The sequence below is a fragment of the Desmodus rotundus genome, chromosome 1 (assembly GCF_022682495.2).
Source record: "Desmodus rotundus isolate HL8 chromosome 1, HLdesRot8A.1, whole genome shotgun sequence".
NCBI lineage: Eukaryota > Metazoa > Chordata > Mammalia > Chiroptera > Phyllostomidae > Desmodus > Desmodus rotundus.
Window position 1 is genome coordinate 86,087,609 of NC_071387.1, and position 18,414 is coordinate 86,106,022.

Below are 18,414 nucleotides of genomic sequence, written 5' to 3' on the forward strand. Positions count from 1 at the left end.
GTCATCTTCAAAGTATTCTGCATTTGATGCAATACACCGATCAAGACATTTTTTTCCATTACTCAAAACAGTTTTTGAGCTCATTGACTTTGATACCTTTTAGTGCTTCTGCCATTTTTGTTTCACCTCTTCCACATCAGCAAAATGTTTCCCTTTCAGGACTTTTTTATCTGGGAAAACCCAAAAAGAAAGTCACATGGGGTGAGATTGGGTGAATAGGGAGGGTGGGAGTCATGCCACTTTTGGTCAAAAACTGCTTAACACTCAGCATGGTGTTGGCAGGTGCGCTCATAAATCACCCATCATGAAATGGGCAAAAACGTTGAAAGAGTCTTCCAAAAAAATTCACTGAAGCCAAATGTAGACTCTCACAATAATGCCAGCTGGTACACTGGTACAGGTGTGTTCCTAGAATACTCACCTAGTGGGGGAAACCTCTATTACAAGGGATCCTGCCCTCCAAAACATAATTCCGGGGTTTTTTGGTTCCTCCCTTGTATGCTGGGCTACTGGAACCCAAGGTGATGGTATTGCAGTTCTGGATCCTGACCCTCCTGGTGGGCATTTATGCTCATCAGGCCAAGGACTTATTCCACAGCCAGATGGAGCTAAGCCACCTGTTTATGAATGAGAAACTGGGCACCTGTGGACACTCCTTCATTTTCATTCCAATAAATCTTACTACTACATCTCATCCTCCAATGTGTGGGCCCCAAAATGATTTTTTATGACTACACAATGAAGTCACTTAGCAAACAACGCACAAGAGGAGAATCTGTGACTCTGCCCCACTGAGAATCCTGATACTCAGAAATTGCCAGCATGGGCAAATGGAGCTCTCTACTTGGAGAAATATTGGTGAATTTTTGTTCTTTTGTAATGTCGTTGCCTCTGAACAGAAGACTTACAGATATAGGTAGACCTCCAAAATTCTTTCCTCCAAAAGTTTGACCCATTTTAGATAATTACAAATTTAAAAAATTAATTTCTGTCATCTTGCAATGACAGATAATATCTTATTTGGTCATTTTCAGTTACTGTCAGTATTTAGTTATTCAGGTGTCAGTATCATATATTTAAAAATATATGACCATATTTTTAAAAAATATATTTTATTGATTATGCTCTTAAATTTGTCACATTTTCCCCCTTTATTCCCCCCCACTCTGCACACCCACTCCCACACACATTTCGCCCCTTTAGTTAATGTCCATGGGTTGTACATAAAAGTTCTTTGGCTTCTACATTTCCTATACTATTCTTAACCTCCCTCTGTCTATTTTATACCTACCATTTATGATTCATATTCCCTGTATCTTCCCCCCCTCCTCTTCCCCCACACCTGCTGATTACCCTTCATGTTATCTCCATTTCTGTTCTAGGAAATTTCTGTTACTGTTCTAGTTGTTTGCTTAGTTTTTTTCTTTTTTTTAGGTTCACTTGTTAATAGCTGTGAGTATGTTTTCATTTTACTGTCCATATTTTTTATCTTCTTTTTCTTAGATAAGTGCCTTTAACATTTCATATAATAAGGGCTGGGTGATGATGAACTCCTTTAATCTAACCTTATCTGGAAAGCACTTTATCTGCCCTTCCATTTTAAATGATAGCTTGGCTGGATAGAGTAATCTTGGATGTAGGTCCTTGTCATTCATGATTTTGAATACTTATCTCCAGCCCCTTCTTTCCTGTAAGGTCTCTTTTGAAAAATCAGCTGAGAGTCTTCTGGGAACTCCTTTGTAGGTAACTCTCTCCTTCTCTCTTGCTGCTTTTAAGATTCTCTCCTTATCTTTAATCTTGACTAATGTAATTATGATGTGCTTTGGTGTGTTCCTCCTTGGGTCCAAATTCTTTGGTACTCTCTGAGCTTCCTAGACTTCCTGAAAGTCTGTTTCCTTTGCCAGATTGAGGAAGTTCTCCTTCATTGTTTTCAAATAAGTTTTCAATTATTTGTTCTTCCTCTTCTCCCTCTGGCACCCCTATGATTCGGATGTTGGAACGTTTAAAAGATATCCAGGAGGTTCCTAAGCCTCTCCTCATTTTTTTGAATTCTTGTTTTTTCATTCTGTTCTGCCTGAATGTTTATTTGTTCCTTCTGCTCCAAACAGTTGATTTGAATCCTGGTTTTCTTACCATCACTGTTGGTTCCCTGTAGATTTTTCTTTTCTTTCTTTCTTTTTGAATATTCTTCTGGCTATTTATTTTATTAAAAAAATTTTTAATTGTTATTCAATTGCAGTTGTATGCCTTTTCTCCCCATCCCTCTACCCCACCCCAGCCAAACCCACCTCCCTCCCCCACCTCCACCCTTCCCTTTCATGTTGTCCATGTATCCCTTATTACTATAATCCTGTAATCCCCTCTCCTCACTGTCCCCTCCCCACTCCCCTCTGGCTATTGTTACATTATCCTTAAGTTGGATGTATCTGGTTATATTTTGTTTGCTTTTTTCATCTGTTGATTAGGTTCCAGTTAAAGGTGACATCATATGGTATTTGTCCATCACCGTCTGGCCTATTTCACTCAGCATAAAGTTCTCCAGTTCCATCCATGCAATTGCAAAGGGTATAAGCTCCTTCTTTCTCTCTGCTGCATAGAATTCCATTGTGTAAATGTACCATAGTTTTTGAATCCACTCATTTGCTGATGGACACTTAGATTTCTTCCAGGACTTGGCTATTGTAAATTGTGCTGCTATGAACATTGGGGTGCATAGGTTCCTTTGGATTGGTGTTTCAGGGTTCTTAGGGTATAATCCAAGCAGTGGACTTGCTGGGTCAAAGGGCAGTTCCATTTTTACTTTTCTGAGGAAATTCCATACTGTTTTCCACAGTGGCCTCACCAGTCTGCATTCCCACCAACAATGTACTAGGGTTCCCTTTTCTCCACATCCTCTCCAACATTTGTTTGTTGATTTGTTTTTATTGGCCACTCTGACTAGTGTGAGGTGGTACCTCATTGTGGTTTTCATTTGCATCTCTCTGATGGCTAGTGAAGCTGAGCATCTTTTCATATGTGACTGGGCCCTCTGTATTTCTTCCATGCAGAAGTGTCTGTTCAAGTCCTTTGCCCATTTTCTAATTGGGTTGTTTGTCTTCCTGGAGTGGAGTCATGTGAGTTCTTTATATATTTTGGAGATCAGGCCCTTGTCTGCGGTATCATTGGCAAATATATTTTCCCATACTGTTGGTTCTCTTTGTATTTTAATGCTGTTTTCTATAGCCCATGCAGAAGCTTTTTATTTTGATGAGGTCCCATTTGTTTATTCTTTCCTTTATGTTCCTTGCTTCAGGGGATGTGTATGTGAGGATGTTGCTGCGTGGAATGTCTGAGATTTTCCTGCCAATGTTCTCCTCTAGGACTTTTATGGTGTTACAACTTATATTTAAGTCTTTTACCGACCTTGAATTTATTTTTGTGAATGGCGTAAGTTGGTGATCAAGTTTCATTTTTTTGCACGTAGCTGTCCAGATCTCCCAACACCATCTGTTGAAGAAGCTATTTTTGTTCCATTTTATGCTCCTGCCTCCTTTCTCAAATATTAACTGACCATAGAGACTTCGGTTTATTTCTGGGTTCACTGTTCTGTTCCATTGGTCTATGTGCCCGTTTTTATGCCAGTACCAGGCTGTTTTGATTACAGTGGCCTCATAATGCACTTTGATATCAGGTATTGTGATCCCTCCTGCTGTGTTCTTTTTTCTCAAAATTGCTGCAGCTATTTGGGGTCGTTTATGGTTCCATATAAATTTCTGAAATGTTTGTTCTATATCTGTGAAATATGTCATGGGTACTTTAATAAGGATTGCTTTGAATCTATAAGTCGCTTTGGGTAGCATGGCCATTTTGATGATGTTACTTCTTCCAATCCATGAGCATGGTACATGCTTCCATTTGTTTGTGTCTTCCTTAATTTCTTTCTTCAGTGTTGTGTAGTTTTCTGAGTACAGGTCTTTTCGTCCTTGGCTAAGTTTATTCCTAGGTACTTTTATTTTTCTTGTTGCTGTATCAAATGGGATTTTTTTTCCTGATTTCTGTTTCTGCAGTTTTGTTGTTGGTGTACAGGAATGTCTTTGATTTCTGAGTATTGACTTTGTATCCAGCTCTTTTGCCAAATTCATTTATTAGGTCAAGTAGTTTTTTGGTGGAGTCTATAGGATTTTCCATGTACACTATCATGTCATCTGCAAACAGTGACAGTTTCATTTCCTCCTTTCCAATTTGGATGCCTTTTATTTCTTTTTGTTGTCTGATTTCTGTGTCTAGGACTTCCAATACTATGTTGAATAGGAGTGGTGAGAGAGGGCATTCTTTTCTTGTTCCTGATCTTAGAGGGAAAGCTCTAAGATTTTGTCCATTGAGTATGATGCTGGCTGTATGTCTGTCAGATATGGCCTTTATTATGTTGAAGAATGCTCCCTCTATTCCCACTTTGCTGAGTGTTTTTGTCATAAATGGGTGCTGTATCTCATCAAATGCTTTTTCCGCATCTATTGATATTTTTATGTGATTTTTGTCTTTGCTCCTGTTTATGTGATGTATTGTGTTTATTGATTTGTGAATATTGTACCATCCTTGCATCCCTGCGACGAATCCCACTTAGTCATGGTGTATGATCTTTTTAATGTATTGCTGGATGTGGTTTCCCAATATTAAGTTGAGGATTTTAGCGTCTATGTTCATCAGTGATATTGGCCTGAAGTTTTCTTTCTTAGTTGTGTCTTTATCTGATTTTGGGATGAGGATGATGCTGGCTTCATAAAAAGAGTTTGGGAGTCTTCCATCAGTTTGGATTTTATTGAATAGTCTGTGAAGGATAGGGGTTAGCTTTTCCTTAAATGCTTTGTAGATTTCTCGTGTGAAATCATCTGGTCCAGGGCTTTTGTGTTTTGGGAGTTTTTTGATGACTGCTTCAATTTCGTCTGCTGTTATTGGTGTGTTCAGGTGTTTTGCTTCTTCTTCCTTCAGTTTTGGAACATTATATTTTTCTAGAAATATGTCCATTTCACCTAGGTTTTCAAATTTCTTGGCATAGAGTTCTTCATAGTGATTTCTTACAATCCTTTGTATTTCTGTGGTATCAGTTGTACTCTCTCCTCTTTCATTTCTAATTCTGTTTATTTGGATCCTCTCTCTTTTTTTATGATGACCCTGCTTAAAGGCTTGTTGATTTTGTTTATGTTTTCAAAGAACCTGCTGCTGGATTCATTGATCCTTAGAATTGTGCTTTTCGTCTCTATGTCATTTAACTCTGCTCTGATCTTGGTTATTTCCTTCGTTCTGCTTGCTCTGGGCTGTCTTTGTTGTTGTTCCTCAAGTTCTTGTAGGCGTAGTGTTAGGTTGTGTGTTTGAAATGTTTCTATCTTTTTAAGGTAGGCCTGTATTGCTATGAACTTCCCTCTCAGGACTGCCTTTGCTGTGTTCCATAGCTTTTGGGTTGTTGTGAGTTCATTTTCATTTGTTTCCAGAAAGTTTTTGATTTCTTCCCTAATCTCGTTCTTGACCCATTCATTGTTTAATAGCATGATATTCAATCTTCATGATTTTGAGTGTTTTGAGTGTTTTATTTGGGGTTAGTTTCTAGTTTCAGTCCCTTGTGGTCAGAGAAAATGCTTGATATGATTTCAATTTTCTTGAATTTGTGGAGGCTTGCTCTTTGTCCTATCATGTGGTCTGTCTTTGAAACTTTTCCGTGTACACATCAAAACAATGTGTATTTTGATTCTTTGGGATGAAAAGCTCTATATATTTCAGTTAATTCCATTTCATCTGGGGTATTATTCAGTGACACAATGTCCTTGTTGATATTTTGTTTGGAATATCTGTCCATTTTTGACAGTGGGGTGTTAAAGTCCCCTACTATAATTGTGTTGCTGTCAATATCTTTCTAGAAGTCCTCCAAGATTTTCTTTATGTGTTTGGGTGCTCCTGTGTTGGGTGCATGTATGTGTACAATGTTTATGTCTTCTTGGTGGATTCTTCCTTGAGTATTATGAAGTGACCTTCTGGGTATGTCTTTAATGGCCCTTCTGTTGAAGTCTATTTTGTCTGATATGAGTATGGCTACCCTTGCTTTTTTTTCCTGCCCATTTGCTTGGAAAATTTATTTCCAGCCTTTCACTTTTAGTCTCTGTAGGTCTTTTGTCCTGAGGTGGGTCTCTTGTAGGCAGCATATGTGTGGGTCATGTTTTCTTATCCTTTCAGCTATTCTATGTCTTTTGATTGGGGAATTTAATCCATTTACGTTTAAGGTTGTTATCGATAGGTTGTTTATTCATTGCCATTTTTTCCTACCTGTGTTTCTCTCTCTTTCTCTTTTCCTTCCTTTCCTTAAAGCAGTCCCTTTAGCATCTCTTGCAGAGCTGCTTTGGTGGAGGTGTATTCTTTTAGACTTCTTTTGTCTGGGAAGCTCTTTATTTTGCCTTCTATCTTGATTGAGAGCCTTGCTGGGTAAAGTAGTCTTGGTTGCAGGCCTCTGGTTCTCATTACTTGGAATTTTTTTTTGCCCTCTCTTCTGGCTTGGAGTGTTTCCATTGAGAAGTCAGTTGCTAACCTTATTGGGGCTCCCTTGTATGTTACTTCCTGTTTCTCCCTTGCTGCCTTTAAGAGTCTCTCTTTGTCTTGGAATTTTGCCATTTTAATTATGATGTGTCTTGCAGTGGGCCTCTTTGGGTTCCTCTTCATTGGAACTCTCTGTGTTTCCTGGATTTGGGTGACTTTTTCTCTCATCAATAAAGGGAAGTTTTCTATCATTACTTTTTGAAACAGGTTTTCTATCCCTTGCTCTTCCTCTTCTTCTGGTATCCCTATTATACGGATATTGTTACATTTCATGTTGTCCTGCATTTCCCTTAATCCCTCTTCATTCTTTCTGAGCCTCTTTTCCTTTTCTTGCTCGTTCTGGGTGTTTTGTTCTAGTTTGTCCTCCAGCTCGCTGATCTGATCCTCTGCTTCATCAAGTCTGCTTTTCATTCCTTCTACTGTGTTCTTCAATTCAGAAATTGTATTCTTCATTTCCTCTCGGCCCTTGTTGATAGTTTCTATTTCCTTTTTCATGTTGATATAGTTTGCAGTGAGTTCATTGTAGTTTCCCTGTAGTTTCTCGTAGTTCTCTGTGAGCTCAGAGTGCTCAGTGAGCTTCCTGATAACCATTGCTTTGAACTCAGTATCTGATAGTTGACTTGCCTCTTTTTCAGTTAGCATTCTTTCTGAGGCTTCCCCCTTTCCTTTTATTTCAGGGTTGTTTCTTTGTCTTCCCATTGTTTGTGAGACTCTTCTTGTTAGCCTCTGCTTCTTAAATTGATCTATTCTGACTCCCTGGGTTTATGGTATGAACTTCTATGGTAGAATGCCAGTGGGATTCAGTGGTGCCGTCTGCTTAACCTCCTGCACTGACTGGTCTTGAGCTGATGTTCATGGGTCTAACAGCGTGTAACTCTGGTCTTTTCAGATATCTAGGTTTTATTGTCTCACTTATGGGAAAAAGGAGAAAGAAGGAAAAAAAAGGTGGGGAAGTGAAGGAAGGAAAAAGGGAATAGATATGGAAGGAAGGAAGAAGGAATAGAAAACAGATCAGAGGAAAGATAAGAGGAAGGAATTTTAACAAAAATTAAAATAAAAAAATAAAACAAGGCAGGAAGAAGGAATAAAAGGGAAAAAAAGTAAAGGATGGAAGGAAGAAGGAATACAAAAAGAAAGAAGGACAGAAAGGAAGAAGAAATTTATGGGGAAAGGAGAAGAGAAAAAAAAAAAAAAGTCTTCTGCTGCTTTAAACCGGTCAGGTTAGTTCTGCTGGTCTTCCTGTCTGTGAAACGGGAGGGGGTGGTTGTAGGGATTTGTTTCTTTTCTCCCTACCTGAGCCGCACTCTTTTTGCTGCTGTTTAGCCTGTAGTCCAGTTCCTCGGGGTCCTTTTGCTCCCCGCTAGGCCTTTAGTTCACCGGTTGTGCTATCACTGAGGTGCACCAATCAGGGGCAACTCATACTCCACCTTCCTGCTCTTTGCTGTCTTAGATGCTAGGGGCTCTCAGTGCTCCTTCAGGGTAGTTCAGCCCCCTACTGGGTCAAGTCTTTCTGGGGACTGAAGTCTCCCCTAGCCCTGCAGCTCCCTTCTCCTGGGCATTCTGTGTTTCTCCTAGAGAGCCAGTAGGCCCTGCAGGGCTCTGTGCACAGGGGCTAGGTGGGAGTTGTTTAGAACTGGTGCTTCAGTTGTGGTTGCCCATGGGCAGCCAGGCCGTTGATCAAGTTGCGAGGCTGATCCTGGCTTTGGGCCTGTGCTCCGGGTCAGCCAGCAGCTGATCCAGGTGCACACCCACCCAAGGTTTCAGGTGTTGGCCCCACTTGGGGTTTCAGGTTGGGCGCCCCGGCTGCTGATCCAGGTGTGCGCCCACCTGGGGTTTCAGGTGTGGTCCCCAGGCCACTGATTGGGGTACGCGCCCACTGGGGCACTTTGGGCCTGGGCACCCAGGCAGCCGGGCCACTGAGCAGGTGTGCGCCCACCCGGGGTTTCAGTTGTGGGCGCTCAGTCTGCTGATCTGGGTGCACGCAACCAGGCTTCAGGTGTGTGCTGCGGCTGCTTATCCTGTGTTCAGGGTCCAGCGGCTGCAGGGCTAGGGGCGCAAGAGGCCACAGCTGCTGCAGAGAGTTCTCTAACTGTCCGCTGAGTGCCTCTATATTCTCTTTTTCTTTTCAAGAAATTCTTCGTATTCAAGCCCCCCTGGTCCAAACAAGCACCTGGCCTCTCACACAGCCCAGCCTGGCTCTCTCCCAAGAATCCTGCAGCAGACCCTGCACCCCGGCTGGGGGCTTCAGCTGCCCTGGTCCCCGCACTGGTCCCAGGGACCTTACTGTCCTTAAGCACTCTTCTTACCGTCTGATCTTTCAATGTCCTCTATCTTTGGTGTCTGATCTTCATATATGCTGGAATACTGTTGGCTGTTCGCTCTGTTCCTCAGATCAGCTAGGCGTTTCACTGGTGCCGAGGGGAAGTGGATTCTGCTCCCACCTATCTCGTCGCCATCTTCCCTCTACCTCTTCTGGCTATTTAATGGTCAGATTTTTGTTTATTTCACATAGTGCTGCCTTCCTTGCTGCCTTGGTCTTTTTTATGCTATTGTAGTACCCAATGAGTTCCTGTGGCATCTTGATAACCTAGTTTTGAACTGTGCATCTAATAGTTTGGCTATCTCTTTGTTGCTTAGTTGTATTTTTTCTGCAAGTTTGAACTGTTCTTTCATTGGGGTGCTTTTTTTTTTTTTTTTGATCTCGGAGCACCTGTAACGTAGTAGGGAGGTGAGCTTAGGTGTTCACTAGGGCTGGGCAACCTGTGTGGTTGTGTTGTGACACTGTATGTGGGGGAAGGGTCCAAGAGGGAACAGTGCTACTTACTTCTCTCTCTGCTAGTTTTCAGTCACTTCCATGGCTACCCACAAGCAAATTGTGCCCTTCTGGTGCTGATTCCCAGGTGGCTGGGTTTGTTTATGTTCTAGGCCCCTGTGGGTCTCTCCAACAAACTCTCCTGTGAGGCTGGGAGTTTCTCCTGCTGCCGCCTCAACCCCCACAGGAGTTTTCAGTCAGAGGCTTTGAGGCTTTATTTCCCTGAACTGGAATCCTGGGTTGCTTGGTCTATTTCCATTCCCAGTTGTTCCTCACAGTTTATCCACATGCCAGTGTGGGACTGTCCAGTCTGCAAGCCACTGCCTTGCCATGAGTCCTCTCCACCAGGCTGCCCATCTCCGCCCCTCCTAGCAGTCTGGATGTTTCTTCTTTAACTCCTTTGTTGTTGTTCTTCCATACAGTTCAATTTTCTGTCAGTTCTGGTTGTTTTTTGTTTTTAAATTTGTTGTCCTTTTGGTTGTGTGAGGAAGCACAGTGTGTCTACTTATGGCTCCGTCTTGGCCGGAAGTCCCTCTCAGTGTCACATATTTTATATCATTGGGTATAAGCTCTGAACTCCTTTTTTTTGTTGGATTTTTTTGTTTGTTTGTTTTCTTTTTATTTTTTCCATCACCATTTATCCCCCATACCCTATTCCACCTCAGTCCACCCCCTTTCCCCAACAATTACCACATATCTGAGTTCTTTCTCTTTTTTTCATTTTTGCTCAATCCTTCCACCTCACAAGTCCCCCCAGACTTGTCATCTGCTCTCTATGAGTCTGTCTCTGTTTTGCTTGTTAGTTCAGTTTGTTCATTAGATCCCACATATTAGTAAAATGGCATGGTACCTGTCTCTCTGGCTGGCTTATTTCACTTAGCATAGTGTTTTCCAGATCCATCCATGCTTTACCCTTTACCCACTCAAAGGGTCAATTTTTCTTTTCTTTTCTTTTCTTTTCTTTTTTTTTTACAGCTGAGTAGTAGTATTCCATCTTATAAATGTTTTATCCACTCGTCTACAGATGGACACTTGGGCTGCTTCCAAATCCTGTCTATTGGAAATAATGCTGCAATTAACATAGGATTGACTTCCTTACTTTGGAAACATGGTAAAGGCCTGCTGCTCTAGGAAAAAAAATAAACCAGCAAAACAATCTCTGGATTCTCCCTCACCTTCCAGTGCTAAGCAACTGATACATAATTTTGCACATAACAGTTTGTGTCAGGTGTGTGGGTTTCGTTTTATTCTTAAATGAAACAGGCTAACACTGTGTGAAGACTTTTACAAATGAGTACAATACCTGGTAATATTCCTATTTTATCCTCTGGCAAAATTAAACTTCTTAATTATTTTTTCTTAAAACATGGTAATGCCCTCAAGTGATATTGCACATGTTTCCAGTATATGACAAGGTTCTAATGTCAAGCTAACAAACTAATAGACTATTTTGGAGGATATATCTATCAAATAATTATTTAAACATGCACATTTTCCAAGATTCAGACAGTCAGGCTGGATAGTATATTCAATGTAAGGCTAAAATGGACATACTACTTCAAATAGTTAAGAATCTTACAAAATCTATCGTTTAATCTATGTTGATAAATACACATGGCCTAATAAAATACCAGAAGGGCCATCATAACATCTGAATTGAAATAAAGTGTATGTTAATCATCAAAATTCTCACTTTCCAAATGGTGCACCCTAGTGAGCACACATATTTCTTGTTGGTCAAAAGGAACTCATTGCCGTTGCCTTGTTAAAATCTGTTTGATGAGAGCTGCCAAGCTCGTGTCACTGGTTAAATCTCACAGCTTACTGACCAGAATAAAAGCCACACAGTCCTTTGTCTTAGAGAAGCAGAGCTGACGATAGGCTCTTTTGGCCTATTTACTTCAACAAGAAATTTCCTTCTCTTCTTCATAATTTACAGATTTATAACTTTCTACCTTAGCCCCTTACAATGTGATTGAATTGCAAAATGTTGGAATATATACAGATGTCCATATTGAATTACATTTCTTTTGTAAGGTAGCTTATGAAGATAAGTTTAATGATCAGAACAAAATGAGATCAAATTAGGAAAAATTTATACTAAAAATCCTTTACAAAAACTAATATGTCCTTTTAATGTTGACTATTTTCACAGGATTAAACTGAGTGATTATTATTCAGACTTTTAAATTAAAGTTGGTCAGGGTTGCCATAAACTTTGAAAACATAAACAAACATCCATAATAAATAGTTTCTTACTATAACATGTGAATGTGTTGTTCCTCACTAGCGATTAATAATTCAATAAGCATTGCAAAATTGAATAATGTGCTTCATTATTGAATTGAATGAATAATGTGCTGCTTCAATAAGCAGCGTTCCCATCAGTCATTGCACATGTATTTCATACATTGCCTCACGTAATTTGTGTGTCCAGTTCCACATCATAAACATGCACCCATGCCTCCAAAAAACAATCAATGGGGTTAAATCTATTTTTAAAACATTGCCAACATTTCCAGACTTCACAGTCACTTGTATTTTATTTTTAACAAGATTTACATACTTCAAATCTTATAAATATTTTACTGCTTATATATACAAACAGAAATTGTGGGGGAACTTTGCCTGCAGAGCCCTCCATCCACCACAGATGAGAATAAGTCTACCAAGACATGATCTGCTTGGGGAGGAAAGGTGCCCAATTTCTCATAGGAGCAGGACCAGGAGCCCATTCCTCAATGGGCTTTTATTGGGTTTAATTTGCATAGGACTACAGGGTGTATACACAAAGCTCATCAATCATTGTCAGGCAATAATGATCAAACAATAGATAACATTCAAAGAACTCTAAAGGCTTATTTCAAGTCAGAGTGAGATACTTAAAGAGCCATAAAACTTTGGGGAATAAACTCATTTGATGTTTTCACCCTTACCATTTAAATTGAGGGTATTAGCAAAGTAGGTTTCATAGGACTTTTTTTTTCAATTTTTAAATTATTATTGTTCAATTACAGTTGTCTGCATTTTCTACCCACCTCTCTACCCCCTTGCCCTGCAGACAAACCCAACTCCCTCCCCTGCTTCCACCCTCCCCCTGGGTTTTGTCCATGTGTCCTTTATAGTAAAAACCCTTCTCCCCAGTATCCCTTCAGCCCTCCCCTCTGGCTATTGTTAGATTGTTCTTAACTTCAATGTCTCTGGTTATATTTTGTTTGCTTTTTCCTTCTGTTGATTAGGTTCCAGTTAAAGGTGAGATCATGTGGTATTTGTCCATCACTGTCTCGCCTATTTCACTTACCATAAAGCTCTCCAGTTCCATCCATGCTGTTGCAAAGGGTTTAAGCTCCTTCTTTCTCCTTGCTGCATAGAATTCCATTGTGTAAATGTACCATGGTTTTTGTACCCACTCATTTGCTGATGGGCACTTAGGTTGCTTCCAGGATTTGGCTATTGTAAATTGTTCTGCTATAAACATTGAGGTGCACAGGTTCTTTTGGATTGGTGTTTCAGGGTTCTTAGGGTATAATCCCAGCAGTGGAATGGCTAGGTCAAAGGGCAGTTCCATTTTTAGTTTTCTGAGGAAATTCCATACTGTTTTCCACAGTGGCCTCACCAGTCTGTATTCCCACCAACAGTGCACTAGGGTTCCCTTTTCTCCCCATCCTCTCCAACATTTGTTTGTTGATTTGTTTGTTGGCCACTCTGACTGGTGTGAGATGGTACCTCATTGTGGTTATAATTTGCATGTCTCTGATGGCTAGTGATGCTGAGCATCTTTTCATGTGCCTCTGGGCCCTCTGTATGTCTTCCTTGGAGAAGTGTCTGTTCAAGTCCTTTGCCCATTTTCTAATTGGGTTGTTTGTCTTCCTGGAGTGGAGTTGTGAGAGTTCATGATATATTTTGGAGATCAGGCCCTTGTCTGAGGTATCGTTGGCAAATATGTTTTCTCATACTGTTGGTTCTCTTTTTATTTTAACACTGTTCTCTTTAGCCATGCAGAAGCTTTTTATTTTAATGAGGTCCCATTTGTTTATTCTTTCCTTTATGTCCCTGGCTTTAGGGGACATGTCTGTGAGGATGTTGCTGTGTGGAATATCTGAGATTTTCCTGCCAATGTTTTCCTCAAGGACTTATATGATGTTACGACTTATATTTAAGTCTTTTATCCACCTTGAATTTATTTTTGTGTATGGTGTAAGTTGGTGATCGAGTTTCCCTTTTTTGCACGTAGCTCTTCAGCTCTCCCAACACCATTTGTTGAAGAGGCTATTTTTGCTCCATTTTATGCTCCTGCCTCCTTTGTCAAATATTAACTGACCATGGAGACTTCGGTTTATTTCTGGGCTCTCTGTTCTGTTCCATTGGTCTATGTGCCTGTTTTTATGCCAGTACCAGGCTGTTTTGATTACAGTGGCCTTGTAATACAGTTTGATATCAGGTATTGTGATCCCTCCTGCTTTGTTCTTTCTCAAAATTGCTGCAGCTATTCATGGTCATTTATGGTTCCATATGAATTTCTGAAATGTTTGTTCTATATCTGTGAAATATATCATGGGTACTCTAATAGGGATTGCATTGAATGTACACATTGCTTTGGGTAGTATGGCCATTTTGATGATGTGAATTCTTCCAATCCATGAGCACGGTACATGCTTCCATTTGTTTGTGTCTTCCTTCATTTCTTTCTTCAATGTTGTGCAGTTTTCCGAGTACAAGTCTTTTACCTCCTTGGTTAGGTTTCTTCCTAGGTACTTTATTTTTCTTGTTGCTACATCAAATGGGATTTTTTTCTTGATTTCTGTTTCTGCAGTTTCGTTGTTGGTGTACAGGAATGCCTTTGATTTCTGAGTACTGACTTTGTATCCAGCTGATTTGCCAAATTCATTTATTAGGTCGAGTAGTTTTTTGGTGGAGTCTATAGGATTTTCCATGTACACTATCATGTCATCTGCAAGCAGTGACAGTTTCATTTCCTCCTTTCCAATTTGGATGCCTTTTATTTCTTTTTGTTGTCTGATTGCTGTGGCTAGGACTTCCAATACTATGTTGAATAGGAGTGGTGAGAGAGGGCATCCTTGTCTTCTTCCTGATCTTAGTGGAAAAGCTCTAAGTTTTTGTTCATTGAGTATGATGTTGGCTGTAGGTCTCTCATACATGGTCTTTATTATGTTGAGGAATGCTCCCTCTATTCACTCAGTCTCCCACATCTGAAGTTGTGCTGTTAAAAACGTCAAGAACAAAATTGAGAAACAGTCAATCTAGAAACTCACTCAGCAGTCTCTCTCTCTGCCCCGTTCCCACCCCACCCCCACTGCATTGTTGCAATAACCTCCTAATCTATTGTCCTGTGTCCACACCATTTCCCTCTGGCCTGTTCACAGAGCTGCCAAAGTGATCCCTTCAAATGTTTGGCTAACTGTGCCAGTCCTACTCTCCAGCCCCAAAATGTCTATTAGTATCTCATCTATTTATAATAAGTGCAAAGTTCTTTCCAGTGTCTCAGAGACCTTCATGGTGTGACCCCAGGCCTCTTTGACCTCATTCTCACCTTCCTGCCGTCACTCACAGCACTGGTGCCATGCTGGGCTCTGCTTCTCTTCAAACTCTCCAGATACTCTCACCCTGAAACTCTGCACTTGGAATGTTCTCCCACCCACAGCATGTTCCTCCGTCACCCCTCAGTGGAATCTTCTGAGTGCCCATCTAAAACAGAGTCACTCTTGTTCGTGCTAGCATGACTTCCTGCCTGGGCACACACGGTATTTGTTTGTTGTTGGTGTGCCTTTCCTCAGGAAGCCCAGGCACTCTGACTGACACCCCACCAGTCACAGAGCTTCCCTGTCTTCCTCAACTCTTTCCCATCTCTGGGACCTTGGAGATTGCTGTGCCCACACCTTGAGACCAGGATAGAACATAGAGCCTTCCATAGGGCCCTGGCCTCTGGACCTGTTGGTGGCTATCTTTAAGAGTACGTGGAGGAGAACCAGAGACTCTTCTACACATGCGGAGGGGCTGTCGGAGAAGACCCCGTTGATAGCCCCTCTGTATGAAAACACTCCCCTTCTCTCACAACTCTTGTGAGCCATGTGGAACCCATCTGTCAGGGCCAGGGAGGAGCCCCCTGTGTTTTGCCAACTGACACTGCTGCAACCAGGGATGCCTCTTCTGTTTAGAGCCTAGAGACAAGTGCTGACACTGCCCACTCCTAGTTCTGAGTCATTATCATCTCCTGGGTTTCAAGGGCCTCACAGAAATTATCACAACCTTTCTATTTATCTGGTCAGGATAAGCAAAAACCATGGTGCTGCAAAATTAAGTAGCAATGCTTTGTTCCCCCTCCCCAGAGAAATACATAAACATTTTTAAACTAAAAACAAAATAGTAAGCTGTTTTTATAAATTTGATTTCTTAAAAGAAAGTGAATTTTAATGCAAAGCTTAAGAAGGACATAATGTCAGAATTAAGGACAGGCCTTTTTAATTGAACAAATTTGATTTTGTGAGAAATCTATTACATCATCCTTCTTTTCTCATTTGCCTGAGGACCCGGACCCTTACTGCCCTTGGACTGGCATATGGAAGGCTCTGGGTAGATTGTGCAGCCATCATGTCTAGAAGCTGGCTGTCAGTGTGTCCTATGTCACGTTCCTTGTTTACTCCTCCCAGATGCCCCTTCAGGGTCCTCAGAAGGCATTTGATAGCTGATGGAGGAGTAAAGGACCCTGGGATGTAGGGAGGAATCAGCAGTGATTCATGAAAGCAGTATGCTTGAGAAGTGTGGACCAGAATGACCTGTGTGGACTAGGAAGATAGGGCAGTCCCAGGTGGTACACTGGGCCGCAGGGACCCAGCAGTGGGTGGAGCAACAGTCCTAGATATAGCAACAATTAGCATGGATTGAACACCACTGTGTACACTCACTGCCCTCTTTATTTCCCACTACAGCTTTTTCCTCCAAATATCCAAATGTCACCATTTTTAATTTTCTTGAGGTGAGCCAGATCCAGAATAGACCTATAGGTCTATAGTAGCATATCAGAGTGATCAAAATGATCAATGTTGTGCCCTGGCCGGTGTGGCTCCATGGTTTGAATGCTAGCCTGAGAAGCAAGGGGTTTCTGGTTCAATTCCAGTCAGGGCACATGCTTGGGTTGTGGACCAGGTCCCCAGTAGGGGGCATCTGAGAGGCAACCACACATTTGATGTTTTTCTCCCTCTCTCCCTTCCTCTATAAAAGTAATTATATAAAATCTTTAAAATAAAAATGATTAATGTTTGGAAACACCTTTAAACAATTAGACTAAGATTGAACTTTTTTGAGATTTCTTTTGGATTGCCAAAAATATAGAACTGAATTGTTTAGAATCATCTGAATGCATCAATAATAAATAATAATAGAATGATAACATAGTCAAAAATCTACCTTACTTTGTTACACATAAGGTATAATTTCTGAAAAATGGACCTCTTTGTTGAACCACTCGCCAGGGATATAACTAATGCTGGTGTTGGTACCACTTCAAAGAATAGTGATTTCTTTTTCTTACAAAGTCAGAAGAAATTGCATTAATATTTCAAATACATAAATTCCTGAGGCATTTTGTTAGCTGATAAAGATAACATTGTTATGAATGGAAATATTACCACAAATGTAATTGGATTGGAGGATATAATAAAAATGCTGGGCCCAAGCCTTACTTTCTTCACTCTTTGTTAAGAAAAGTTTATGATTAAACTTAAAAGTTCTAGTAAAGTATACAATGGCTGCAGGTCTGAAAGAAAGACCATTGTTTTCTCAGAGACTGTTATTTGTTGACTTTCCAAGGTTCATAGAAAAAGGAGGAGGACTGTTGATTAAATGTTGATTGAAATTCAAAATTTAATCATTATTTCATTTGTCTGGACATAGATGGCGTACATAAGTGGTTATTAAAGAGTCTTTAACAAAGGCACTGCTCATGGGGGCAGGGGCAGGGTTAAGGGGACCACTGAGTAAAGTAGGTGTTGGAGACCAGGGCACCAGCAACAACAAAAAAGACAGCTCCAGCTCCAGGTCTGAATGGCCAGGGAGGGCATATGTTCCTGGAGCTCTACCAGAGCTTGCTGTGTTAGAATCCCAACCCCACCATAGTTGGGGCCATAAAAAATCCAGCCACTGCCAGGCTGCAAGGCTGCATTCAAAAAGGCAGGAGAGGATGGGGAGAAAGTGCCCTGGGCTGTCTCTGCTCCTGTCCTCCTGTTTCCCAACAGCATCTCCCACTGGCTGAGGTGGAATGGATATTGGAGGGCTGAGGGGAGGAGAGAAGAGAATAACTGGTCAAACTTCCTAGAGAAATAACACAGAGTACTGAATGCCATACACGCTTGTATGTTAATCTTCTGGTTACTTTAAAATGCTTCCCACTTAACCAATAAAATTATAGTGTGTATCAGTAAGGAAGGTGGCTTAATGACTCCAGTGTGGTCCCATCCCTTAATACAAAGCTTTGACAGTTTTCCCCCATTTATAGTGCTTTTCTGTGTTTAGGTCATTATCAAGTTTAAATAATGGCTGAGAATTAGTGAGAAGAAAAACAAAACAAGACCCAGAGATTCCACTTCTAGGAATACATCTGAAAAAAACCCAAAACACTAATATGAAAGAAAATATGCACTTCTATGTTCATTGCAGCATATTTACAATAGTTAAGATTTGAAAGTAGCCCAAATGCCCATCAGTAGATGAGTGAATTTAAAAAGCTGTGGTACATTTACACAATGGAATACTAAGCAGCAGTAAAAAAGAAGGAAATCTTACCTTTTGTGACAGCATGGATGGACCTGGAGATTATTATGCTAAGAGAAATAAGCCAGTCAGAGAAAGACAAATACCATATGATCTCACTTACATGTGGAATCTAAACAACAAAATAAACTAAGGAACAAGATAGAAACAGAGGCATGGATACATGGAACAGACTGACAGCTATTAGAGGGGAGGGGAGTTGGGGAGCTGGGTGAAAAAGGTAAAAAGATTAAGCAAAAAAAACAAAACAAAAC

General features: G+C 40.7%; 1 protein-coding gene across 7 annotated transcripts in view; it reads left to right on the top strand.

Moving 5' to 3' along the window:
- LOC112323094 (serine palmitoyltransferase 1) overlaps window positions 1-18,414 on the top strand; it is a 162,751-nt gene that overhangs the window by 53,455 nt on the left and 90,882 nt on the right. Inside the window, exon 6 of one of the 7 annotated variants that reach the window (XM_024580740.4) lies at window positions 10,398-13,148. The exons of the other annotated variants lie outside the window; for them this stretch is intronic. Coding sequence (XP_024436508.2) covers window positions 10,398-10,504 — 107 coding nt within the window. The 3' untranslated portion in view covers window positions 10,505-13,148. Of the gene's footprint in view, window positions 1-10,397; window positions 13,149-18,414 lie in introns of those variants that run through there. 7 annotated transcript variants of the gene reach the window in all.